This window comes from Chaetomium fimeti (genome assembly GCF_033439085.1).
Source record: "Chaetomium fimeti strain CBS 168.71 chromosome Unknown B0H64scaffold_2, whole genome shotgun sequence".
Taxonomy (NCBI): domain Eukaryota; kingdom Fungi; phylum Ascomycota; class Sordariomycetes; order Sordariales; family Chaetomiaceae; genus Chaetomium; species Chaetomium fimeti.
The window spans coordinates 1,046,412-1,068,555 of record NW_026944330.1 but is presented as its reverse complement, the minus strand read 5'-3'; the positions used below and the strand labels follow the sequence as shown (position 1 = coordinate 1,068,555).

Genomic DNA, 22,144 nt, shown 5'->3' with positions numbered 1-22,144 from the left:
CTGGTCGTCCAGTCTTCCGCCATCGATTGGCTTTCCTTTCTTCTCCTTCTTCCCATGTGTAATCCGTCCTTTTTGCGTGTGAATTGATCGACAATTTCCACCAAAACCTCTCTCTCTTCCCTTCCCCTAATACAAACCAGCTGGTCTGAATCCCTTCACCTTTCCCCTCTTACTTTCATTCGAGTAGTTTGATTCCCTCCCCGGCGGACAATCAACTCCCACCCAAACCACACCCACCACAACACACCACAACCACCCCCCCACAATAACCACGCCGCACACCCACCTACCTACCGTAATCAGTACTTAGCAAAGATGAAGCCCGCCGCCCTCGCCGCCGCCGCGCTCTCGCTGTGCGTCTCGCTCGCCAGCGCCGGCGTCGTCCGCACGCCCATCCGCCCCGACCAGGTCGTCCCCAAGACGGGCGACGACTGCTTCTTTGGCGTCGTGACGCCGCAGGGGTGCGGGTACGTGTACTTTCTTCGCTCGTTGTTGTGGGAGATTGTGGCTAATTCTTTGGGTTTGGTGCAGGCCTCTGAGGACGAGCTAAGTCCGTCCCGCCGTCTGTGTTGACGTGTACCCGAGGCGGTGGTGATGATGGGATGGTTTGCGACGTGATATCTGGCTGGGAAAGGGCAAGCAACGCAAGCGTGCGCTCTCTCTTTTTCTCGCAAGGCCGATGCCTCGATAGGGCCGGTGGAGCTCGCGGATCGGCGGATAGAGCGGAGCAAGGCTGGCTTCGGGCCTGTGGTGTTGGATTCTTTTCGTTTATTATATACCCTACTACGACATGTGTAAACATACTTCTTTCGTTGGTGCTTTGGCCCTTTAATCCGGACACCCTGTCGAACCAAACGTGTGTAGGCTGCCTTCCCTGAGTCCCGAGATGTTGTGGGCAATTTGTGTTTCGTTGTTCGGCGGCGTTCTGGAAACGTCTGTCAATGGCATTGTTATCAAGCGGACTCGCTGGGGTGGCTGGTTTTGGACACGATCGACGCTCGGGTAGAACAAGGTGGCAGCTGCCGTGAACCTTTCGTAATGACGCGCAGAAACGGAGAAGCCAGACGTTGAAGGCTTCATATTAAGCGTATATTGGGTATATTTGTACAATTCGCACCGCCACCGACCAGCCGTATCTTAGCTGCTCTGGAGGCAAGCCCAGCACCCTATTCGTCTCAAAAAAACACAGCCTTAGCTTACACCAATGGCCGTTCTTTCCCTTAGCTTCTCGTATTACCATTACGTCGTCGTTCCGAATTAGGCGGGCAGGGGCGCCGGGGCGCCTGTCGGGCTTCCCGCTCTCGCGGCGGGAGGCGGGAGGAAAAGAGGGAGGTAGGTAACAAGAAGAGACACCACTGATCGGACAGGATTAGCTTATGAGAGCGCAGGGTTCGGAGGAAAGGATTGCCCTACCTGACATGCCAACATTGAAGTAGCCCGGCGTGCTGCTGCTCTTCTTGGTCTCTTCGCTCTCGCCTAGCCAGCTCTGGATGCTAAAGACAACGGACGCCCTGTATCACCTGTACGTTAGCTTGCCGTGACCTGTGACGATGCGTGGTGCATGTTGCGCGAAGATGTATCATCGTTCGATGCTTCGCGGGAAAAGATGGACGCGCGCGGCAGGCAAGAGGCTGCGGGATCGGGTTGAACTTACCACCCGACGTATTTGTTGCGCATGAAGATTGCGGCCATGGGGAGAGTCGAGGAGATAGTCGATTGAAACTCGACGTTGTCGCCCTTTGCAGCCGGCTCTTGATACGGAATAACTGCAGACGCGGGTGTCGTTAGTGCGCATGTTCTTCGTTGGGATTGCCAATCGCAATGGGAGTTCATCGACACTCACTCAAGTCCGGCTGCCTCATGTCCTTCTCTTTGTTTGACTCCATGGCGAACAGGGTCGAATTCGCGGTCGTGGTGTTTGATCGTTGATAGCTATTCGTACAACGTGCGAAACAGCGACGTGTTTTCGGTGGTGATTCTCGTTCGATGCAGCGCCGCAGACCCCAGATGAATGCCCCATAAAAAAAGAATCCGGGGACTCGGAAGAGCTTCCAGGCGCAAGACACTCCCTCCCTTACCTAACGCACGGGCCTTTGGCTACTTGGAGAACCTATCCGCCTGCTCCCTCTTCCTCTGTCCGAACCTCAGCGGAGTGGCCGGAAGGACCACCCGGCCTATTCCTTCCAATGCCACCGACCAACGCCCCATGTTCGATCGAACTCGGAAAACCTTACTCGGCACATTCCCAAAAAGGGAATCTCAAGGGTCCTACCTCGATCTCGAGCCCCTAACCATCGACATTGACACATCCGCGAGTGCACAAACGCAAGATAACGACGCGCCTGGCTGAGGGTGCGACAATATTCGCCGTATCCCCTCGGCCGAATCAAGTGGTTGGTGCCCGCCTTGAAATTCGCAGAAACAAGTCAGTGGCAGAGCTTCGAACAAGATGCAGCGGCCCGGACGGCAATCTCCGTGGCCTGTGACATCGCACATCGCAAATCCGGAAACCAGTGCAGCGAGGATGGTTGTACAAAGATGCCCAACCATTCCCGCAACTTTTCCGGCTGGATACCGATCTGATCCCGATTGATATGGGATCCCGCGGCATTCCCCCCGTATCCGCTGACCGGGAAAACGGGCATGATGACTGTGATTGAATGGCAGCTGAACGATCGTGATGACCAAACTCGCATCAGCAGCGAACCACAGCCTCCGAGTCGTGCAAAGGGTCCGGCCAGGGTGCCAGGCCACAGAGGGGCGTTGCCAAGTTTGATAGATCGCTGGCGACATGTATCTCCACACTGTGCACCCTTTCGAGATACCACTCACACTCACATCTGCAACATATGAATGCAATATTCTGCGTTTCAAGATGAGGTGCAGAACACTGCAGTGGGTGTGTGAGGGGGCCACTATATCTGAGTTACGGGATAGAATAATGGATATGCCGTTGTGCTACCGCTGCTATTCGACATCGAGATGCCCGAACCCCCACCGCGGGAAGCACTGTGTGCAGAGTTGTGGCAGCACCGTTAGGGTCACATCCCTGTTGCTCAAATTGGGGCCAGCGTGCACGCCATCTTCCCGAAGAGCCTGTGGTCGGTCCCGCACGCACGCAGCCCGACCACCCAAGCCTCTCTCCGTCGCTGGGGTCGACTACCACCCGTGGACCACCTGCACCGAGAGTTGAACTGTGACCTCCCCTGCTTCAACTCACCTACCGAAGCAGTCCCACGTTGCTCGGTCTCGAAGTCCGTTGCACATAGGTATTCCTCGCACTTCAATTACCAATGTTAAATTTTTATTCCCGCCATTATCGAAGCGAGGATCGAAAAGCGCTCTCAGCCGTGACTTCCGCCCGAAAACCGGCCTAATAGGTTCCATACGACGAAACCCCAAGTGACCCGAGTTCCCACAGCACTTCGCGCTGCAGGGGTCGGGTTCGAGCGGGTACTCCGACCTCATCCATTTCATCCCACCGCCGTTGCCATCCGACAACTGGCACCCCCCCAACCCGACGAGAGGTTCTCCTTTATCCAACGACATCTTGCGGCATGGCGCAGTCGCTCCCCCTCCTGCGATGACCTCCCGGCCTCCGATAGGCGTCCAGCAGCGACCGCCCCAGCACAAGCTGAGCGGGCCGAGTCTGTCGCAACGCCCGGCCGCCGCCCACCAGCGCGCCCTCTCGCAGCAGCAGCAACAGCAGCAGTATCCGCCGCCGCCGTCACCCGTACGCAAGGATACCTCCCTCTACGACTTCCCCCCGGCCGACCCTACCGATGGCGCGTCAGCTCGCCACGGCCCCCAGCGCCGCGGCGGCTCGCGCCTCAAGCTCGAACTCTCGCACGACTCCGCCGACCCTTTCCCACATGCCGCCCTCACCGAGTCGCCGAGTGCCGCCGAGTCGACCAAGGCCTTCACGCCATCACGCATTATGCCTCCCACCGACTCCTCCGAGCTCAGTGATATGAGCCCCCATCTCTCGATTCATCCCCTGAGCGTCGAAGTGGACGTCCCGCTACCCATGCCCCAGCGCCCCCCACCCTTCGTCGCCAATGCGCCCCGCCGCGAGATGCCCCCGCCGACAACCGCCAACCCCCCCAAGAAAGATAACCGCCCGAAGCCGTACGCGGTAGAGCCGCCGGCTGCCGCTCCGCGATATGCGACACACAGTGATACCCAGGCAAGAACGGGCGGTTCGGCGCCAAAGACCGGATACGCAGACTTCTACCCCTGGACGGGGAACCATCCCGAAGACCAGTTTTCCGACAATGTGATTCGAAACGGATACTACGATAAGGGACTGTTTTCCACGGCAGAGACACAGTCGGCTAAAAACATACTGTTCCCGGCACTGAAGCACAAGACTGGCCTCACTGCGCTCTCATCCGTCTTCACCGCCGTGCTGGGACAGAGGAGGCATAACGGGCAGATTGCGGCGCCGTCGACCTTCAAACCCCCACCCCGAGTTACCCTCACCGATACCAAGCGGGAGATTTGGTTGAGGGATCTCGCGAACCCCGCCATCTCGCTCCGACGGCTCAGCCGAACGATACCCCACGGCATCCGCGGCAAGGTTCTCCTCGAGCAGTGCCTGGACAAACGCGTCCCGACCGACCGTGCGGTCTGGCTGATAAAGTGCGTCGGCGCAAATGAGATTCGGGCAACGAAGCGGAAGGGCGTCAGCACCTTGGTAATGGGCGGGGAGACGAGATGGATCAAGGACTGGACTGTTTCGGTTGAGCAGTTCATCGAGCATGTCTATTTCTCATTCGACGACGATGACTGGAAGTTTAAAGTCCACTACACGTGAGTTACTGCGAACCTTGCTACCCCTTCGGTTATCAGGCTAACCCAAGACCAGAACGCGACTGGCGGCACATTTGTATGCCGAACATTTACTCGACCGCGAGCATTACTCGGAATGGCTCGTCTCCAATCTCGAAAACAGCTCCGACGCTAAACTTCCCATGTGGATGCTCATCACCCAGCTATACTGGAAGGACTTGCTCAAAATGAGGAGGTATGGCCGCAGGCTGGTTACCGCTCTTATCAGCCATCATCACCTAGTATGTAAATCCGGACGTCAATTTTTGAAAGAGTCTGAATGCTTATACTGTCATAAGATATATAACCACCCCGACAAGGATATTTTGCACCCGCTGCTCGAAAGCCTGACGCAGTGCATAAACACATTGATATTGAGCAGCCCTGAGAACTTTGTATCTCCATCCGCTTGGTCAAAGTACAGAGATGCTCTAAAAGCGTGCCTTCCCGCCGGGGATGAAGCCAGACAGAACTCCTTTGGGGCGATAAATCTCCGGAACGAGCAGCTCGCGGCGGCCGCCAACAGGTCGCAACCAGCTGCCCGGCACATCTTGGTGCGCATGCTTGATGGGACCCTCCAGGCGCCCATGCCGAACGAGCTTCCGGCCCAGTGTTGGGGGATCTCCAAGGACAAGGACGCTTTAGGGAGGGCTCTGCTCGAATGGTGCACGTCGCTGTACCGCCCCGGTCTAGCGAAGGTCTACGTCACAAGCCGGATACTGCAGCATTGGAGCACGCTAGGCTTGGACTCGACTGGGACTGTGCTGGACTTTCTCGACGCCGATGTTTGTGAAGAGAAGGAGCACAAATCGGTCTTTTACCACGTCGTCTGCGAGCTTGTCCGATCAGATATTTTCTCGGTCCCTCGCTATATCCAATGGCTCATGGCGCGTGGAGGGACACGGAACCCCGAGCTCGTCTCAAGGGACGGGCCGGCACCCACCCGCCTGCTCGTCGAGGTCCCGACACACGCTCTCGCGCCGTCTCAGCGGGATCTCAGAGGCGAGATTCTCCGGCGCGCCTCCTTCAGCGTAGCAGAGGCAGCAGCTGATGCCGAGTTGGCGCTCAAGCACCTGAAGCATGCACTGGGGATGCCGACAGATCTAGCGGGTCTGAAGCCGATGTCACTCATCAAGTTTACTAAGAGGATCGCGTCCGCAGACCGAGCGCTCAAGGCCGAACTTGGTTGGTGGCTCCGGGCCAACTTCACGGCTCACGCTGAGGAGAGGGAGAGAGAAGGCAGCCAGGCGCCCGAAATCTCGCCGACCCTCTTTTACGCTGTTCGATCCGTGCTAGAGGCAGCTGAAGACTTCTCCATGTTTGGGGATATCTTGAAAACGCTCACGCGGCATTCGAGCGTGGAGATCCTGGCCGCCATCGCCGACACCGTCACTCGTCACTTTTTTATCTTCTCTGCCTCTGGCGTTACCTTGACCTTATTTCGCAACCTCCACCAGCGCCTCAAAGCCGCCGTCCAGGAGCAAGGCATCGCTCTGCGTCCGCTCCTGGCCTCGCTCGTTACCCTCGCCCCGAGGATACCGGGGATGGAGGAGCTTGCCTCGCAGTTGAAAAAGGACCTGGCGCTGAACGACCGCCAGAACCCCGTGGATGCCTGTTCCCCGGTGTCCGATAACATGGTTGCTCGATTACAAGACGATGCCGGCGAGCTGCACGAGGAGATCGAGAAGCTTCTGGCCGGCGGTTCGAGCGTCGACCGAAACACCATGGAACGGCTATTCCAAACTATTGTGCAGCGCCTGCAGGTCAGCTGGGCCAAGGAGACAGACAAGCAACGGCCCTACAGCAGCCTGCTCGGCCGTCTGCGCCTCTTCAACACCCAGCACTTTGACGGTCTCATGGTCAAATGGCTCTTGAGTCTCCGCGCGCTCGGCAGCCGCCCGTCTATCCTGAGGATATTCCCGCTGCTTGTGTCAGTGGGGTGTCTCGACATGGGCGCGATTTTGGCAACTGCCTCGGACTTTTCGGCCGGGCAAGGCGCGGGCACCGCGCGAACACCCACCACCGCGACCGCCATGCCCCAGGTGGTGCAGATTACATACCGAACGAGGTACATGCAGGAAGTGCTGCAGTTGCTTACCGCGCCGATCCGGAAAAACGACCTGCTCACGGCAGATGAAGTATACCGCTTCTCCATCCTCCAAGACCAAGCAGTCCGAGAATATCCCAAGGAGGTTCTCGGACTCATCTTCCTTGCTTCGGCCGAGTATTCCTATGCGAAAATGCAGAACGACCTTGAGGCCCTCCCTTTGGAGTGTGACTCGGTCCAGCTCAGCGTTCTCGACCTGCTCAAGCGCCTCGCCCTAAGGGACGCCGCCGGGGTCGCAAGGGTACTGGGTGTTAGGAGCCCGAACCCGCACGTTAGCGGCTGGATTGACTGCGTGACAACCAAGCTGTTGATCCCTACCGCTAATGCGCAGACGCGTATCTCCTTCGACCAGGTCCTGGAGCTGACCAACGAGTTCACCCTGCCCTTCTGCCAGGTCAAGCTCGCACTGAGCTTGAGCTCAAACGAGCAAGCCAGCCAGGAATCCACCGACCGGCAGCAATCACACGTTGACCTCTTCGCGAACGCCATGGATAAAGCCATCGGCGCAGGCAACATTTCGTGGGTTGGGATGCTAAGCTGTCTCAGCCCAGAGATCACCCAGCATCTCAAGGTCCGCGCCCAAAACCGCTTCCTTGAGCTTCTACCATCCCTCCGTAGTCCCCCGGTAAGCGATAGTGTCCTTGCCCACAACCTCCAGATGGCCGAGAACCTGCTCTCCGTCATCGACGCCATCATGCGCGGCAGCCCTGCCGGCCCGCGCCAGCCCCAGCTCTCACCGGCCGTCGTCGACAAGCTCGTCGACCTCTGGGAGCTCCTCGCCGCGCCGCCGGCCGACAACAACGACCACGACCCGGACATGATGGACATATCCGAGCCAACAGAAACAACAACAACGACGACGACGACAACAACAACAACAACCACGGACCCCAAAACAGCCCTCCTCACCCACTGGCTGCCGCTGATGCTCAACTTTGTCACGCTCCACGCGCACGCCTTCGACATGTCGCGCCCGACCAACGACGTGCGCGCCAAGATCCTCGTCGCCTGCGCCGGCCTCATGCAGGAGCTCGACGCCGCCGCGCCCCCGGGCCCAACCCCCACTGGGGTAGCTGCTGCCACCGCTACTACTACCGCCGCTGGTGCCGCCCCAGGCGCAGGCGCGGGCTCGGGTTTGGGTGCCGCTAGCGTCGCCGTCGGCACGGCGCAGTCGCTCAGCCGCCGCGTCTTCGACCTCTCCTGCCTGCTCGTCGACAACCTGGCCGAGGACGCCCGCGCCATGTGCGTGCGCGCCGTGCGCGACTGCGCCGCCGGCGATCCCCGCTTGCGCTACCTCTTTGGTCTCCCCCCCGCGGCTGCCTCCTCTTCCTCTGAAGGTGGGGAGGGTGGTGGTGGTGGTGGTGGTGGGGGTGCGCTGGTGCTGTCGCATCGGGAGAAGGGGTTTGGTTCCGGTGGGGTGGGCGCCGGGAGGGCGGCGGCGGGTGGGGGTGGTGCGGGCGTGGGGAATATGTTGTTTGGCGGGCTGTTGGGCACGCCGGCGGCGCTGTGGGGCGTGGATCGCGGGCAGGCGGGGGAGAGGATTAGCTTGTTTCAGTATAGACGGTGGGAGATGCTGAATGAGCCGACGCCGAATGTGGGGGAGAATGATACGGCGCTGAGTTTGGGGCTGTTTGAGGCGAGGCGGGTGCAGTAATGGGTAGGGGGGATACCGGGGGGGAGGAGAGATTTTGGGGGAGGATATTGAAAGGGGGGAGGTTGAAGGTGGGGGAGGTTAAAGGGGGGGAGGTTGAAGGGGGGGAGGTTGAAGGGGGCGGATTGAGAAGGGGAGGACAAGATGGGAGGAGGACAAGAAAGAGATGGGCGGAGCGGGAGCGATTAGCATTTTCTTGTGTTTTGTTGTTTGAACCATCATCATCGTTTAGGAGTGGAGCGCGGGTGACAGGCAGGGCATGGGATGGATACCCGGGTTTTCGTCTTTTTGCTGGGCGTGTTCGTTCGGGTCTCGTTCGGGTTGGGTTTGGGTTGGTTGCGAAGCGGGTTCATCGTCACGACACCACACCGTCCGGTCGTTCTTTTCATATGTATATCTTTGCTTGGCTGTCATGAAGTCCATGGGCGGGGATGGAGGGGGAAGAGGGGTTCAAGAAGCGTGCTGCTCGGAGTTTCCGTTATCGATGCTATAGCTATCACGAGCATGATCATGAAGGATGGCGTTCGGCTCGGGTTGGTTTGGTCCGGTTCCTGGGTGCGTATCAGAGGTGGAGGTTCATAGCGTCGGTAGGAGTCGGCAACGCATTCAACAAGCGGTGTTGTTATTCGTGTGTTACCGGTGTTTTGTTTCTGAGGTGTTGAATACCTATGGGTAATGTGTTTGTTGATGTCCATTCTGATGTGGTGTGCATGCTCTGGGTTCGCTCTTCATACGAGAGCATATTCAGGGGTAAACGGACCCTAACCCTTGCCCAGTGAATACAGCATATAGTGGCGGCGATGAGTTTACAGGCTGCAGCTATCTGCAGCTTACGGGGCACTCACATTGGATATCTTGCACTTGACTTACTCATCAGCATGGATAGCCTAGTGTTGGTACCCCATTTTGATTTGTCTCGCCCCAAACACAGAAAACTACCTAGGTACCTTAGGTTCCAACCCGAATCCACACAACGGTCCTAGGTCCAGCCAGTTAACCGGGACCACGAAAAATGGAGGGCGCTGCTCTCTGCCGTCTCTGCGCGGGCCTCGATATACAAGCCGCAGTCGAGCGTGTCGTATCTCGGGAGCATTGGAAACATAGTGGCTCCCATCATCTCGAGTCCCCATGGCACCGTACGCTTGCCGACGTCGATGTCTCGTCGTCCTCGTGCGCGCTCTGTGCCATTGTCATGAAGGGTTGGCAGGCCAGCCGCGAGGTGGTGGTTAGGCGAGCGATACAGAACGCCATGTTCGACACTGAGAACCCGCCGCCAGGCCTGGATGACCCTGTGAACAAGATTCCGGCATACCGGGATGCGGATGGGATCACGCTCGAGGTTCTGCGGAGGCCGAGGATGGTGGAGGATGGCCGGGAGAATAGGTCCAGTCTCTTCCTGCGGGTTAAATGTGGTCCGGCGGAGGTGGCTTCGTTCGATGTCGTTGACCGCATCGTGGCCGAGCTGCGTATCGCAAGGGCTGGTGGTGGTTCCCTCGCTCCAGGTACTATGGATGCGGTCCCAACAGATATTGCGCTACACACGGATCTGCTCGTTAATGACGACCCCCTATCGCAGGACAGCCTAGGTGTCGCGAGAGGTTGGCTGGAGATGTGCGTGAACAGCCATGGGGGAGATTGCAGCCCCCGTACCGGAGCTAAGGGATGGATGCCCACACGCCTGCTGGAAGCTGTGTCTGGATCCACGAAGATCTATCTACGGGAGTCTGCGGCGCTCAAGTCTGCCGACAATGGTCGCTATGTCGCACTCAGCCACTGCTGGGGCCAGGGCGGGACCCCCTTTACAACAACACACCAGACGCTCCCTCTCCGGCTGGGTGGCATCGACATCAGCGACCTCCCCCAGACCTTCCAGGACGCGGTCACCTTAACCAAAGAACTCGGCCTACGATATCTATGGATCGACAGCCTCTGCATCATCCAGGACGACGCAGAGGACTGGGCCAAAGAAGCCGCGCAGATGGCACAAGTCTACCGCAACGCGCACCTGGTCCTCAACGCAGCCAACAGCGACTCAGACAGCAAGGGCTTCCTCCAGCGGCGACACATCCCGGACACCATCCCCCTCCCACCACCGCCACCACTACCAACCCCCTCACCAACCCCCTCACCAACCCTCTCAACAACCCCCCCAACAACCCCCTCACCCAACCCCCCCTCACCCTCACCCCTGAACCTCACCCTCCAACTCCTCCCCACCAACCCCAACCAACATAACCCCCTCGCCCACGAACCCATCACCACCCGCGCCTGGTGCCTGCAAGAGCACATCCTCCCCCCGCGCGCCCTGCAATACGGCACCCACCAAGCCTTCTGGACGTGCGAGCACCTGCGCGCCAGCGAGGACGGCACCGCCATCCGCCAGCCGGCCGGCGCCGACGGCGGGGGAGCGGGGGGCCAGCTGAGGCTGGTTTGCGGGTCGGGGAATATCGCGCCGTCGGTGTTTGGGCGCGCTGGTGCAGGGATGTGGGAGGAGGGCGGGGAGCTGCTGGTGAATTGGGCGGGGTGGTACGGGATGTTGGAGGACTATAGTGCGCGCGGGATTGCGAGGGATGGGGATCGGTTGCCGGCGCTGGCGGGGTTGGCGCGCGTGGTGGGCTGGGAGACGGGGAGTGCTGCTGCTGATGCTGATGCTGGGGAGGGGGAGGATTATCTGGCGGGGATATGGCGGACGGGGTTGTGGGAGGGGTTGTTGTGGTGTCGGGCGAGGGAGGGGCTGGTGTTGGCGGCGACGACTGAGTATGTGGCGCCGTCGTGGTCGTGGGCGGCGGTGGTTGGGCCCGTGCAGTTTGTGTTGTATGGGTGGTATGCGCGGCGGGCGCGGTGGAAGGCGAGGATGTCGGATTGTGAGGCGCTGGCAGAGTATCGTGGGCATTTTACGGTGAAGAGGGATAGTGATCCGTATGGTCGGTTGAAAGGGGGGACTCTCACGTTGAGGGCACCGCTGCTGAGGGTTGTGTCCGTTCGGCCTAGGCAGGTCCAGCCGCCGGGTTTGCGCTCGTTGTTTGGCCATGCCCCGGGCCGTTCGGAGGTGGCGGATTTGGTGGTTCAGATGAAGTTGGGGGGTGGGAGTGTGTGGGTGGAGGGCGGGTTTGACGATCGGGGTGCTGTGACTGATATCGCGAAGCTGGTTGTCATCTTTCTATGTCGGCTACCACATGTCCTGGAAGAGGGCTTTGTCGAGCAGCGGTTTGGCCTCATACTGGAGCCTGTGGATGGAAGCAAGCAGTACCGAAGGGTTGGGTTCATCGACGGCGTGGTGCTAAAGAAGTCTATTATGGACGGTTTGAAGGGGCATGGCATGTTCTCTATCGTCGGCTATCCCCGCCCCTTTGAGAAAGATGACATCTACGAGGCCATACGGGATAATGAGCTCGCTAAAGACCCGCTTAGTCTGGACAAGACGGAGGTTAGGATATGTTGAATTGAGTTGTATAGGGTGCTCCAGGGACTAGCTCAAGAATGATTTAAGTGTCTATCGTTAACAGGCTCTATCTTGGACGATCAGCCATTTACATACTTGAGTATACAAATACAGTTTAAAGAATCCCTAAGATATTATACCAAAACTTCAAAGCCATTTTCCAAATTCATCCCTTTATTGTTCAATACCGGCAATGTAGGTATGTAGCTGAGAGTCTCTCAATTCAGGGGTCAACCCTCCACGAGGCTCCCCCTGTTGATCGCTCCTTCACCCCTCCTCATGATTGGTGTCACCCAAAAGACCGAGCTCGGTCTCATTCGTTTGTATTTCCCCGCGCTTCTCTACCGCTGGCTGGGAAGCAACGGTGGATTCGCGGGGAGTGACATCGCGCAGCCGGACAATTTCCCCCTTGAGCAGGACTGCCGACTTGGCATCACGGATTCTCCCAACGTCGTTGCATGCAGCAAGTAAGAAAGCTACTCAGTTGCCTTCTTGGTCCCTCGCATAGCAAGTGCGGCCGATCCCTATGGACGGGTGATCTCACACACCATTCGGTTACCAACCGTGCCAGTGCGTGCCAACTTACCCTCAGCTCCTCTGGGCCACGATGCAACCTCCAATGGCTACGCCCAGAATCACATGTGCCAGCCAGGGCTGAAGCCGCGGCTGCCATGAGGCCGTAAAATCCCAAGATGCCCCGGGCCCGGCAAGGCGCGACCATGTCGAGGTTCCGCGTGCGGTTGTCTCTACGCCCCCTAACCCCCTGAGGATTACCTCCCCCAAGACCCAACTATAACCCCCTCCCAATCCACCACCAGACAAGTGAACCAACCCACCACGCACAATGCGTTCCCTCCAGCGGCTCGTGGCAGCCGCCCTAGCCACCACCCAGGCGGCCGCCGCCTTCGAATACAACACCTTCGACGGCCCCGGCTTCCCGTCCTGCTACAACGTATCCCGGGTGCACGACGCCACCAGCGTCGCCGACATGGCGGCCGTCGTCAAAGAAGTCGCCGCCGCCTCCTCCTCATCCTCTTCCAACTCCTCAGCCGTCGGCCGAGTGCGCGCGGCCGGCAAGGGCCACATGTGGTACGACACGCAGTGCAGCGACGCGTGGACGGTGATTGTGCGCACGGAGCAGGTGGCGGCGATCTCCGACTTTGAGCTGGCCGAGGGGGCGGATCAGGGGACGGTGTGGGTGGAGGCGGGCACGACGTTTTTTCAGCTGGCGGATTACTTGCATGAGCGCGGCGCGTCGGTGGGGTATACGTTGACGAATTGGAATATTAGCTTTGGCGGGAGCGTGGCGATGGGGGCGCATCGGTCGTCGATTCGGGAGGATAGTATGGTGGCGGCCGGGGTATTGGCGATGGATATTATTGATGGGATGGGGGAGGTTAGGAGGGTGGTGAGGGATGAGGGGGACGATGAGTGGTTGGCCGCGTCGACGTCGTTGGGGTTGCTGGGCATCATTGCGCGGGTCCAGTTGCAGGTGTATCCCGATACGAAGGTCTATGCCAAGCAGGCGACGTGAGTGGTTATTTGCTTGACTTGTTTGGTTTGGAGAGGGAAAAGGGGGACATGACTAACAAGTTTAGGCTTGACGAGAAGGACGTCCTCGACGGGGATATCTATGGCATGATCGCGCCGTATGCGACGGCCAACCTCTGGGTACGTGATCTATCCTCCGAGCAACACACAGCACCGTCATACTAACGGCAGGGTAGTGGTGGCCATACAAGCGCAAGTTCCACCACCGGTACTACAACCCGGTGCCTGCCAACTCGACCCCCCAGGAAGGATTCCAGAACACCTTCTCCGTCACCGAACTGGAGGCCATCGCAGCCCGCACCATGCTCGACAGCGGCAAGTACCTCGCCACGTCCAACATGCTGGCCGAGGAGATCTTCTTTGGCCTGTGGTCCAAGCCCAACTTCCGTGAGAAGACGACCAACGAAGAAATCGAGGAGTGGCCCGTCTACGGTTGGAACTACGACGTTCTCATCGGCGGCCTGTACCCAGACCAGAAGGCCGAGTGGGATTACGGCCTGGCCGGCTACACGATGGAGTTGGCGTTCCCTATGCCGCTGGCGAACAAGATGCTGAAGAGGGTTCGGGAGCTGTTTGACGATGAGCTCAAGAAGGGGATCATCATGACGTCGACGTACCGGAGTGGGATTAACATCAAGTGTGAGTTGTCGTCGTTCACTTGCAAGTGAAGACCCAGAGTGAGATGCTGATAACGCGGCAGTTGGCAAGGCCTACTATGATTTCCTCGGCCAGGTCACGTACAACACGACCGACGGCGCCGACTGGACTAAGGGCGCCATCATGTTTGATTTTCCCTCGTTCCGGCCCACCATTGGGGACCACAAGCGGTTCAACGAGCCGTTCTGTAAGTGGCCGTGACCCAGATCTGATGGACAATTATCGAACTGACCATCCCCAAAGACCACAAAGTGGCCAACACGCTCATCGACGAGTTCCCGTGCCGCCCGCATTGGACTAAGAATACTCGCGAAGTGTTCACTCGATCGGTCAAGAACCTGGATCCCAACGTGAGTGTTCCGGTCAGGTTGACGGGAGTAAGTTTACTGACTAGATGCATCATGCAGCACCTCCGTCGCTTCAAGGCTGTTCGGGAGCGGTTCGATCCTCAGGGCATCTACCGCAATGTGATTGGGGAGATTCTAGGGTTTTATTGACGTGCGGTTGCAATCAGGTACATAATAATACGGCTTATTCAGACGGGTCCACGGTACCTGGGGGTCTAAGATCTTGAAACGTAGATATTTGAAATTAAATCAATTAAGAATGCTCGTTAATTTGCGATATGCTTTTTATTGCATACGCTATCGTGTGCAAATGGGAATTTTCTTCCAACTCTTCAAATGAATTTGGGGCTGGAAGGAGTAAAGTGTGGAAAGTCTTATATCCACGGGTACCCGTGAACCTTCCCCTGTTGGTCCAAAACATTGCACTGCTCTGCACGGGCGACCCGTGTGTGTTGGTGTTCCCTGACCGCTGTTGTTGGTTGTTGGTGCGGGGAGGTGAGCGCGAGCAAAGCACACCAAATTGTTTCCCTTCCACAGAAAGCCAGCCCTCCTCCCTCCCTCTACAAAACGGCAGACGACCAGCAAGAGACAACCGGGAAGAGGACGACCAGCAAGAGACTCAGACAACCGGAAAGAGCAAACCCAAAAACCATGGATTCGGAAAACCAGCAGTACACCGTCGACGATGAGATCGCCGCTTTTTTCTCCAAGACGGCAGTGACCCGCGGCACATGTGACGGGTTGGCCAAGGACCTCGTCGGCGGCGACCAAGCCGTCCCCGTTGCGGTGCAGGGGGCCTGCTCGTATACCGTCTACGCCGGCCAAGGTCTCGGCTACGTCGTCCAGTTCCGTCTCAAGTCCCTCGAGCTCAAGGGCGAGACCGCCGCTCTCGCCCGACGCATCTTCGGCACCTTGGCGCCCGAGGTATCCTTCAGGCGGCAGCTCGGCGAAGACTCCGAGGCAGCCGGTCAAGAGCCTCTGCTTGTCTACGTCATGACTCGCATACGGGGAATGAGCCGTCTTGACTTCATACTCGCGCATGGCTTCCCTGAGAACTCGCCGGAGAATATGGCCCGCCGCAAGAACCTGATCCAGGACGTGGCAAGGTCCGTCGTTGGCTTCTGGTCTAAGCAATACAACAACGAACTACGCTAACCTCAGTCGATCTAGATTCTTTGCCATCGCATGGAAAGCACCACAGGCAGTCGAGCAAGATTACCTCGATCATATGGCCGAGACCTTCGAAAAGGAGCTCCAGATCTTGCTCGTCGCCCTCCCTGACCGGTTCCACCCGATCATCCGCGCCACGCTCGCAGCGCTACCGAGCATCTGCTCCCTCCCCACGGTTCTCCTCCACAAGGACTTTGGCGACTGCAACATCATGGTGGAGGACGAGACGTGCCGTTTGGTCGGCGTCATCGACTGGGCCGAGGCAGAGATCGGCCCCTTCGGCACAAACCTCCATTCCCTGCAAGACTTGATGAGCAAGTTGCACCTGAAGAATGGGTGGATCAGGTACGAGGACTACGACGACCTGGTGGGTACGTTCTGGAAGACCTTGAGCGACGAGGTTGGCGGACTGGATAAGGATACGGCCAAGGCTATCAGGGCGGCACGGGTCCTGGGCTTGCTCAGGTCTTGGGCGTTCACCAGCCGGCTTGCCAACGAGCCTGTGCCGGTTCCGATCAAGGATGATGAGAGCGGGAGGTATAGGATGATGATCATTGATGGGCTGCTGCTGAACCCAACCACCCGATTTGAGGGACTGGATAAGTGGCTCGAATGAAGGGGAAGGGAGGCGAATATGAGCTATGAAAAGGGGAGGGAGTTGCGACTAGTGTACATGACACCAGCCTCGACAAGGGCAGCCTTCAAATCTTCTACATTCTCCAGCTTGGGCAGAGGCTTACCCGCATTGAAGACCCTGCGGTTCCCGGTCGTCATCTTCGAATGAGTCTCATGGCTATGCAAGTACGGGGGGGTTCCATCGCAAGACTCGAACGACCAGCCCGTAATACGAGTCGGCTCGCAGTTCTTGATGAGGGAAACGGGGAAGGGTGGAGGAGGGGGCACGTACAACGCCCGGCTTTGCTGGAAGTCGTGGACGTTCAAAGCCCGGTCAAAGGCTGGAAACGTGGGAAGGGTTGCCACTAGAGCCGCCATGGTGTTCTTGATGATTCTCAAGAACGAATCGGGTGGTGCTTGGTAGATTTGGTCTGTGCGGTCAATGAGAAGCGGAGATGCAAGAGAGAAGACTCAGAGGGGATAACGGATGGGGGGTCCTCGTTTTATGTGACAGCCTGGTCAACTCGAGCCTGGGCTTGTGTTGGGACCTTCCGAAAGCTGAGGACGGTTGGAAGAGCACTGGCACAATTAGCGCGTGTTGTTGGTTCTCCAACAGGCCTGGCGCATATGTATGGGGTCCGCCCTTCATCCGCTTTGGCCGGGGATTGTTACGGGGCTGGGGGTGTTTTGTGAGGAGCTGCGGGAGGGGGTGGGGTTTGGGAGGCGGAGAGGCAATGGGTTGCGCTGAGTGGGGGGAGAGGGAAGTGTATGAGGTGAGGGCGAAGGCGGTGAATGTTGCTGCTTTGGTTGCGTATCATGAGGGGAGGAGCGTGTAGGTTGCGTGGCTGGGAGGAAGAGCGAGAAGCACTCTTGAAAATCTATCTTAACGAATTGAGGGACAGGCCATTCGCATTCCAAGAACGGAAATATCATAAAACTAAAAAGGGCATTTAGGAGGGCTAGACATATGGGACATCTGCTTTATTGTCGCTCAAAAAGTACCAAGGTACGTCGTACACGACTACTTCGTAGTCCCGCCTTGGGCAATAAGGCAGACCCACGGGTTGATTAGACAATTGCCATGAATCTCTGCATGGTACCCTCCTGGCAAATCTGCCAGAGCGATACTGGATGGATGACCCCCTTTGGCAGGCGCAGATGCCAGATAGCATCGCCGTGGGAGTTGATCAATGCGGGCTGCACCCTCTCCATCTCGACCACGAGGTGGCAGGTGTCAGAGGCCACCTTTTTCCAGGCCTCAATCACATGACGATCGAGCTTGAGCCCCCATGTGCCGCGCCAGGTGAGGGTTGCTCGCCTGCTTCCCTTCTCCCTGTGGTAGATGACGGCGCTTGCTCCCCCCCTTCTTCCCAACCACAGCGCCATAGTCTCCAGCTGAGGCATCTTCAGCGCAGCTAAGCTGGCGTTGTGTAATAATGTAAAGATCTCCTCTTTGGGAGTGTCGGGTGTCAGAAGGGATGAGGTGAGGGTTAACGATTGGAGGCAAGGCCAGGTATAGGATTGCTGACAGGCGTCGAAAAAGTCTTGAGCCTCAACCATGAAGGAAATATAAAGCCGTTCAAGGTTGCAGCTCTTGGAAGCGAGAACTTGGACCAGCTGTCGGTATGCGGCTGGGTCCGTGGTCAGAAAGGTTCGATATGCCGAATTGGCTTCGAGTGTCGACTGAAACTGTTGGTTAAAATCTTCAAAGATGGATAAAGTTCTGACGTGGCTTGGGAAGTCCTGCAATGTATAGGACAATAAAAAAGTTGCATAGACACGCCTATCCAGGCGAGTCCCCCGCTGCTGCAAGCGCTCCCAGTTGCGCCAAAAACTCCACGGCTCGTAGACTAGACTTTGCAGTCGAGGGAGTTTGTCCCATAGGGCTCGTAGACCCCCGGGGCTGATCTGGCGTCGGAACTGTCGACGTATCACAAGCCCGGTAACTACCGGAACCATGGGGGTCACCTTTGGAATTGCAGGTAGGATCGGGGAGAAAATCCGCATTGTAGCTGCCGCGGTAGGAGCCCGAACCCGCCTGCCGCTGACCCAGCCGTGTTTTCGGTCACTCCATAATTCCGTGGGAGCAGATTGCTGATGCCGGATTGGGTCCCCATAATCTGGCCCACAAGGATAGTTTCTGAAGAAGTGTTCCGAGTCGCTTGGTGAATAGGCGCTCAGGTCCAATGTCAGACCACCATCTGTCGGGCGCCAGGTGCCAAGGATTGAAAATAGCTTGTACGTGGCTTTCCCGATGAGATGGCAGTTCGAAACTCTGCTTGACGCCCCCTCCACCTTGTTGCAAGAGTCGCAGCCATAGCGTGGAAGCTCCATGTTCAGGCTGATGTATCGAACAAACTTCCTTCGTCGTCTGTCCAACATGATGCGGCTGAATTCGTCGAGACAGCCCGTCTGTAGTTTCAGTTGGCTGAAGTTCCTTGTCTCGATCAAGAACTGCCATTCTTTGCAGACAGCTGCGCAAGAAGTCCAGCCACGATGCTTTGCCTGACAGACTTCCTCGAGGATCATGCGGCGGATCTCGACAGGGAACGAAACCCACGAACTAACCACGGCGCAAATTCTCATTTGCTTGACGCCGCGGAGCATTTCTCTATAAAGGTCGTCATCGCCGTGTCGCTTTGGCATTTTGACACAAAGACTTGCGGGCTGGTGTTGGAGGTTGGCGATCATTTGTGGCTTGTGGTTGTGAACAGAGGGAGGGCTTTGACCGATACTTGCTAGATATACTCCACTGGATATTCTACTACCCGTGGACAACAAAAGGTCGGGCCAAAGAAATGGCGCTGGCTGTCCACCGAACAGGAAGTGCTCGAACCGTAAAAAGAACTGCTAGGCTATACACTAGATACCTAGGTACAGGTAGGTTATTTCAGACGAACGCGGATTGATTAGGTAGGTACGGAACAAGTATGAGGAGGCACTCAAAAAGCCCCGTGACGAGGCTGAGGTGCAAAGAAAAGAAAAAGAAAAACCAAAACTATTATCGCCTAACAAAACCTAAATCGAGTAGAAAATTAATAAGCCAAGCACAACGAAATCCCATCCCATATTTCACCACCCACCATCTACTTCGACCTTGAGAGGACCCATTTCAACAGTCGGCTTGAATTGGGTCAAACTCTGCTGCCATGTCCGAACAAATAATTGAACAGCTCCAGCGTGAGCTGAGGGAAGTTCAAGAGCGGGCTCGGCTCGATGCGGAACAGTCAAGGCTCAAGGAAGAACAACTTCAGAATCAGCTACACGAGGCCGAGAAACGTACCGGGAAGACGACATAGGTAGAGTACTTGGATGAGCCGAATCTTTGCGATCGAAGAGCAGAGAACACTGACACTTCGGAATCGCGGCTTCGTCGTTGTCGACGGTAGATTCCTTGGACAGGGAGTCGTCCGAAACAGAACTCGCCGTCCGAGAGCATCCGCTTGAATCGCGAGCGGCGTGTAGCAACACCGAGGCGAGGCGGTTCAGCGATGCGAAGGTGACATTGACAAAAACGACGGAGATGGTGACCTGTCTCCAGAAAACCCAAGCACACCACCGGCGACGGACTCAAACGAGCGGAAAGGAGGGCCATCGGGCGGTATTTCTAAAGACGGCGACCAAAAAGTATCACCCAACGCCGACGCCACCACCGGTCCCCCCATTCGAGACTATTGCACACAGGCCTGCCTGCTGGGCCTCAAGAAAGGCGGGATCTCGACGCCAACTGGCCCAATGTATCCTCGCATCGGACCGCCGAGGGCGGCAGCCGCCACGCCATCACTGCCGACGAGTTCACCGGGTTGGTTAACGAACAGTTTCGCCAGGGCCGTGACGTGTATCAACACTGCACCGCGGTAAATCCCATCGGTTACGCGGCCAAGATTGGGTCTACCGGCGTCCTTTGCAAATAGAACTGGCGCCGTACGGTTACACCTTCGTCGCCAAAGGGACGATCCCGGCCTACTACGACCGCCTGAAACACGAGAGTCTCGTCTACGCACGCCTCGAGAGGCTCCAGGGCGAGGTAATGCAAGTGCACCTAGGCATCACAGACCTGTCCTGGGGCAGTGGCTTTGTCATACCCGGTGGGACGTACTTGGGATACAGGATGATGATGTCTTGGGGCGGAGAGGCGGCTACCTATCAGGTGGTGCCGAATCTGACTGCCGAGAGAAACCGCTGGATAGAGACGGTGTGGAATGAAGGCGTCTCTCACCACCCTAAATTTCTCTGGAACGAGGAAGTACGGCGTGTCATGGCCATCAACTTTGACCGGCCTGCTCTCCGCCCGCCACCCAAGCACAAGCAACTATCAGCCTTGTCTCGTCGCGACCAGAAGAGGAAGCGGCGCAGGGGACCCGACTCGGACAACCAGAACCAAAAAAGGGTGTCAATCGGCGGCAGTGGCCTACGACTTGTAGAGTAAACCTAGGTAGATAAAAACATTATCACTTCCCGACTTCCGCCACCTTCTGCCGCATCACCGTCCCACTCCCCAAACCCAAACACCCCCCTATCACCCGCAACCCCATCATGCACCTCCACACCCCCCTTCAACGCTTTCGCCACTGTCGGATACCCCCGTTGCACGCAAAATATCGGTAACTACAAACCTCCCAATCAAATCACGCCCCACCACCACCGCGCTCTCCTCCAACCCCCACCTCCCATCATAGCCCACGTGCCATTAGAAATCACAACCGCCCTCGCCGCAGTCCCACCAACCCCACGCCCTAGTGTCCCACGTCGTGAGCGTCGTCCGTCTCGAGCTCCTCGGGCACCGACTCCATCCCGGCCGAGCCGCTGTAGCTCCTCTGCCTACGAGATCGGTGCGGCCCTTCTTGGCCACCAACAAGAGGGCCGTTCTGTTATTATTATGATCCCTTGCATTGGCATCACAACCGCTCTCCAGCAGCAACTCAACAGTATGCCAGTACTTTTCTACGCCCTAAAGCGGTCCTATGTTTTGGTAACGGTCTCTCGCCAGCGGTCCGCGGCCTCCTTAAAAAGAAGTTTGGTAATCTGGATCCCAGTCACCTTCCTCAGTCCATGTTAGCTGATTTTCGCCGATATCGGCACCATTTTCGAGCAGCAGTTTGATAACATCCTCCTGGCCATACTCGATAGCCCAGGAGAGCGGAGTTCGGCCCTCCACATTATCCATCGTTTCGATATCCGCATCTTTTTCGAGCAGCAGTTTGATAACAGACTCCCGGCCAGACTCGACAACCCAGAAGAGCGGAGTTCGGCCCTCCACATCATCCCTCGTTTCGATATCCGCACCTTTTTCGAGCAGCAGTCTGATAATAGACATGCGGCTATTCGTAGCAGCTAGTGAGAGCGGGGTTCGGCCAGTCTCATTCCTCGTTTCAATATCTGCGCCTTTTTCGAGCAGCAGTTCGATAACAGACGTGAAGTTATTCGTAGCAGCCAGTGAGAGCGGGGTTTGGCCATTTTTATCCTTCATTTCGACATCCATACCCTTTTCAAGCAGTAGTTCGACAACAGACGTGTGTCCGCCCTCAGCAGCCTTTGAGAGCAGAGTTTGGCCCGTAATCTTATCCCTCGCTTCTATATCGGCACCCCACTGGAGCAGGGCATCGACAATAGCCGTGTGGCCGCTCTGGACAGCCGCTGAGAGCGGAGTTTCGCCCATAATCTCGTCCTTCGGTTCCACATTGGCACCCCGCTCGAGTAGGAGGTTGACGACAGAACCGTGGCCACGCCAGGCAGCCCATGCTAGCGCAGTTGTGGCGCGATACTTTTCGTGT

The 22,144-nt window shown here is 57.5% G+C and overlaps 11 protein-coding genes across 11 annotated transcripts; 8 read left to right on the top strand and 3 right to left on the bottom strand.

Annotated features, from left to right (window-relative positions):
- Nucleotides 1–315: 315 nt before the first annotated feature.
- Nucleotides 316–550, top strand: B0H64DRAFT_438932 (uncharacterized protein; the record flags this gene model as incomplete). Its single annotated transcript, XM_062806388.1, has 2 exons — nucleotides 316–467; nucleotides 532–550. 2 exons carry the CDS (start codon nucleotides 316–318, stop codon nucleotides 548–550), a joined length of 171 nt encoding a protein of 56 aa, XP_062661988.1.
- B0H64DRAFT_335875 (uncharacterized protein) lies at nucleotides 322–1,032 on the top strand. Its single transcript, XM_062801135.1, has 2 exons — nucleotides 322–467; nucleotides 532–1,032. Exon 2 carries the CDS (start codon nucleotides 603–605, stop codon nucleotides 876–878), a length of 276 nt encoding a protein of 91 aa, XP_062661987.1. The 5' UTR covers nucleotides 322–467; nucleotides 532–602; the 3' UTR covers nucleotides 879–1,032.
- Nucleotides 1,024–2,077, bottom strand: B0H64DRAFT_75821 (uncharacterized protein). Its single transcript, XM_062808720.1, has 4 exons — nucleotides 1,844–2,077; nucleotides 1,655–1,766; nucleotides 1,414–1,511; nucleotides 1,024–1,355 (listed from the first exon to the last, which is right to left on the bottom strand). The coding sequence occupies exons 1-4, from the start codon at nucleotides 1,884–1,886 to the stop codon at nucleotides 1,258–1,260; spliced, it is 351 nt and encodes a 116-aa protein (XP_062661986.1). The 5' UTR covers nucleotides 1,887–2,077; the 3' UTR covers nucleotides 1,024–1,257.
- Nucleotides 2,078–3,108: 1,031 nt separating this feature from the next.
- B0H64DRAFT_471750 (uncharacterized protein) lies at nucleotides 3,109–8,601 on the top strand. Its single transcript, XM_062807903.1, has 3 exons — nucleotides 3,109–4,812; nucleotides 4,868–5,072; nucleotides 5,130–8,601. The coding sequence occupies exons 1-3, from the start codon at nucleotides 3,584–3,586 to the stop codon at nucleotides 8,589–8,591; spliced, it is 4,896 nt and encodes a 1,631-aa protein (XP_062661985.1). The 5' UTR covers nucleotides 3,109–3,583; the 3' UTR covers nucleotides 8,592–8,601.
- A 97-nt stretch (nucleotides 8,602–8,698) lies between these two features.
- On the top strand, nucleotides 8,699–9,220 carry B0H64DRAFT_385211 (uncharacterized protein). The gene has a single exon (XM_062803059.1). It carries the CDS (start codon nucleotides 8,853–8,855, stop codon nucleotides 9,168–9,170), a length of 318 nt encoding a protein of 105 aa, XP_062661984.1. The 5' UTR covers nucleotides 8,699–8,852; the 3' UTR covers nucleotides 9,171–9,220.
- A 380-nt stretch (nucleotides 9,221–9,600) lies between these two features.
- On the top strand, nucleotides 9,601–12,078 carry B0H64DRAFT_453752 (heterokaryon incompatibility protein-domain-containing protein; the record flags this gene model as incomplete). Its single annotated transcript, XM_062807248.1, has 1 exon — nucleotides 9,601–12,078. One exon carries the CDS (start codon nucleotides 9,601–9,603, stop codon nucleotides 12,028–12,030), a length of 2,430 nt encoding a protein of 809 aa, XP_062661983.1. The 3' UTR covers nucleotides 12,031–12,078.
- A 255-nt stretch (nucleotides 12,079–12,333) lies between these two features.
- On the bottom strand, nucleotides 12,334–12,835 carry B0H64DRAFT_385206 (uncharacterized protein). Its single transcript, XM_062803058.1, has one exon. The coding sequence runs from the start codon at nucleotides 12,749–12,751 to the stop codon at nucleotides 12,464–12,466; it is 288 nt and encodes a 95-aa protein (XP_062661982.1). The 5' UTR covers nucleotides 12,752–12,835; the 3' UTR covers nucleotides 12,334–12,463.
- B0H64DRAFT_75806 (uncharacterized protein) lies at nucleotides 12,795–14,850 on the top strand. Its single transcript, XM_062808719.1, has 5 exons — nucleotides 12,795–13,560; nucleotides 13,629–13,701; nucleotides 13,758–14,220; nucleotides 14,282–14,425; nucleotides 14,482–14,850. The coding sequence occupies exons 1-5, from the start codon at nucleotides 12,875–12,877 to the stop codon at nucleotides 14,733–14,735; spliced, it is 1,620 nt and encodes a 539-aa protein (XP_062661981.1). The 5' UTR covers nucleotides 12,795–12,874; the 3' UTR covers nucleotides 14,736–14,850.
- A 170-nt stretch (nucleotides 14,851–15,020) lies between these two features.
- On the top strand, nucleotides 15,021–16,383 carry B0H64DRAFT_75799 (uncharacterized protein). Its single transcript, XM_062808718.1, has 2 exons — nucleotides 15,021–15,691; nucleotides 15,756–16,383. The coding sequence occupies exons 1-2, from the start codon at nucleotides 15,237–15,239 to the stop codon at nucleotides 16,369–16,371; spliced, it is 1,071 nt and encodes a 356-aa protein (XP_062661980.1). The 5' UTR covers nucleotides 15,021–15,236; the 3' UTR covers nucleotides 16,372–16,383.
- A 765-nt stretch (nucleotides 16,384–17,148) lies between these two features.
- On the bottom strand, nucleotides 17,149–19,016 carry B0H64DRAFT_422345 (uncharacterized protein; the record flags this gene model as incomplete). The annotated part of the gene is made up of 1 exon (XM_062805560.1): nucleotides 17,149–19,016. The coding sequence occupies one exon, from the start codon at nucleotides 19,014–19,016 to the stop codon at nucleotides 17,439–17,441; it is 1,578 nt and encodes a 525-aa protein (XP_062661979.1). The 3' UTR covers nucleotides 17,149–17,438.
- Nucleotides 19,017–19,519: 503 nt separating this feature from the next.
- Nucleotides 19,520–20,876, top strand: B0H64DRAFT_453742 (uncharacterized protein; the record flags this gene model as incomplete). The annotated part of the gene is made up of 3 exons (XM_062807247.1): nucleotides 19,520–19,649; nucleotides 20,055–20,201; nucleotides 20,285–20,876. 3 exons carry the CDS (start codon nucleotides 19,520–19,522, stop codon nucleotides 20,797–20,799), a joined length of 792 nt encoding a protein of 263 aa, XP_062661978.1. The 3' UTR covers nucleotides 20,800–20,876.
- Nucleotides 20,877–22,144: the final 1,268 nt, after the last annotated feature.

Coding starts and splice junctions, on each gene's coding strand:
- B0H64DRAFT_335875 (XM_062801135.1), top strand. CDS start 603: ATGGTTTGCGACGTGATATCTGGCTGGGAAAGGGCAAGCAACGCAAGC.
- B0H64DRAFT_75821 (XM_062808720.1), bottom strand. CDS start 1,886: ATGGAGTCAAACAAAGAGAAGGACATGAGGCAGCCGGACTTGA. Junction 1,767..1,843: donor CATGAGGCAGCCGGACTTGA/GTGAGTGTCGAT, acceptor CCGCGTCTGCAG/TTATTCCGTATCAAGAGCCG. Junction 1,356..1,413: donor CTTCAATGTTGGCATGTCAG/GTAGGGCAATCC, acceptor CTGTCCGATCAG/TGGTGTCTCTTCTTGTTACC.
- B0H64DRAFT_471750 (XM_062807903.1), top strand. CDS start 3,584: ATGACCTCCCGGCCTCCGATAGGCGTCCAGCAGCGACCGCCCCAGCAC. Junction 4,813..4,867: donor AAGTTTAAAGTCCACTACAC/GTGAGTTACTGC, acceptor ACCCAAGACCAG/AACGCGACTGGCGGCACATT. Junction 5,073..5,129: donor TTATCAGCCATCATCACCTA/GTATGTAAATCC, acceptor TACTGTCATAAG/ATATATAACCACCCCGACAA.
- B0H64DRAFT_385211 (XM_062803059.1), top strand. CDS start 8,853: ATGGATACCCGGGTTTTCGTCTTTTTGCTGGGCGTGTTCGTTCGGGTC.
- B0H64DRAFT_385206 (XM_062803058.1), bottom strand. CDS start 12,751: ATGGTCGCGCCTTGCCGGGCCCGGGGCATCTTGGGATTTTACGGCCTC.
- B0H64DRAFT_75806 (XM_062808719.1), top strand. CDS start 12,875: ATGCGTTCCCTCCAGCGGCTCGTGGCAGCCGCCCTAGCCACCACCCAG. Junction 13,702..13,757: donor ATGCGACGGCCAACCTCTGG/GTACGTGATCTA, acceptor ACGGCAGGGTAG/TGGTGGCCATACAAGCGCAA. Junction 14,426..14,481: donor GCGGTTCAACGAGCCGTTCT/GTAAGTGGCCGT, acceptor CCATCCCCAAAG/ACCACAAAGTGGCCAACACG.
- B0H64DRAFT_75799 (XM_062808718.1), top strand. CDS start 15,237: ATGGATTCGGAAAACCAGCAGTACACCGTCGACGATGAGATCGCCGCT. Junction 15,692..15,755: donor CTGATCCAGGACGTGGCAAG/GTCCGTCGTTGG, acceptor CAGTCGATCTAG/ATTCTTTGCCATCGCATGGA.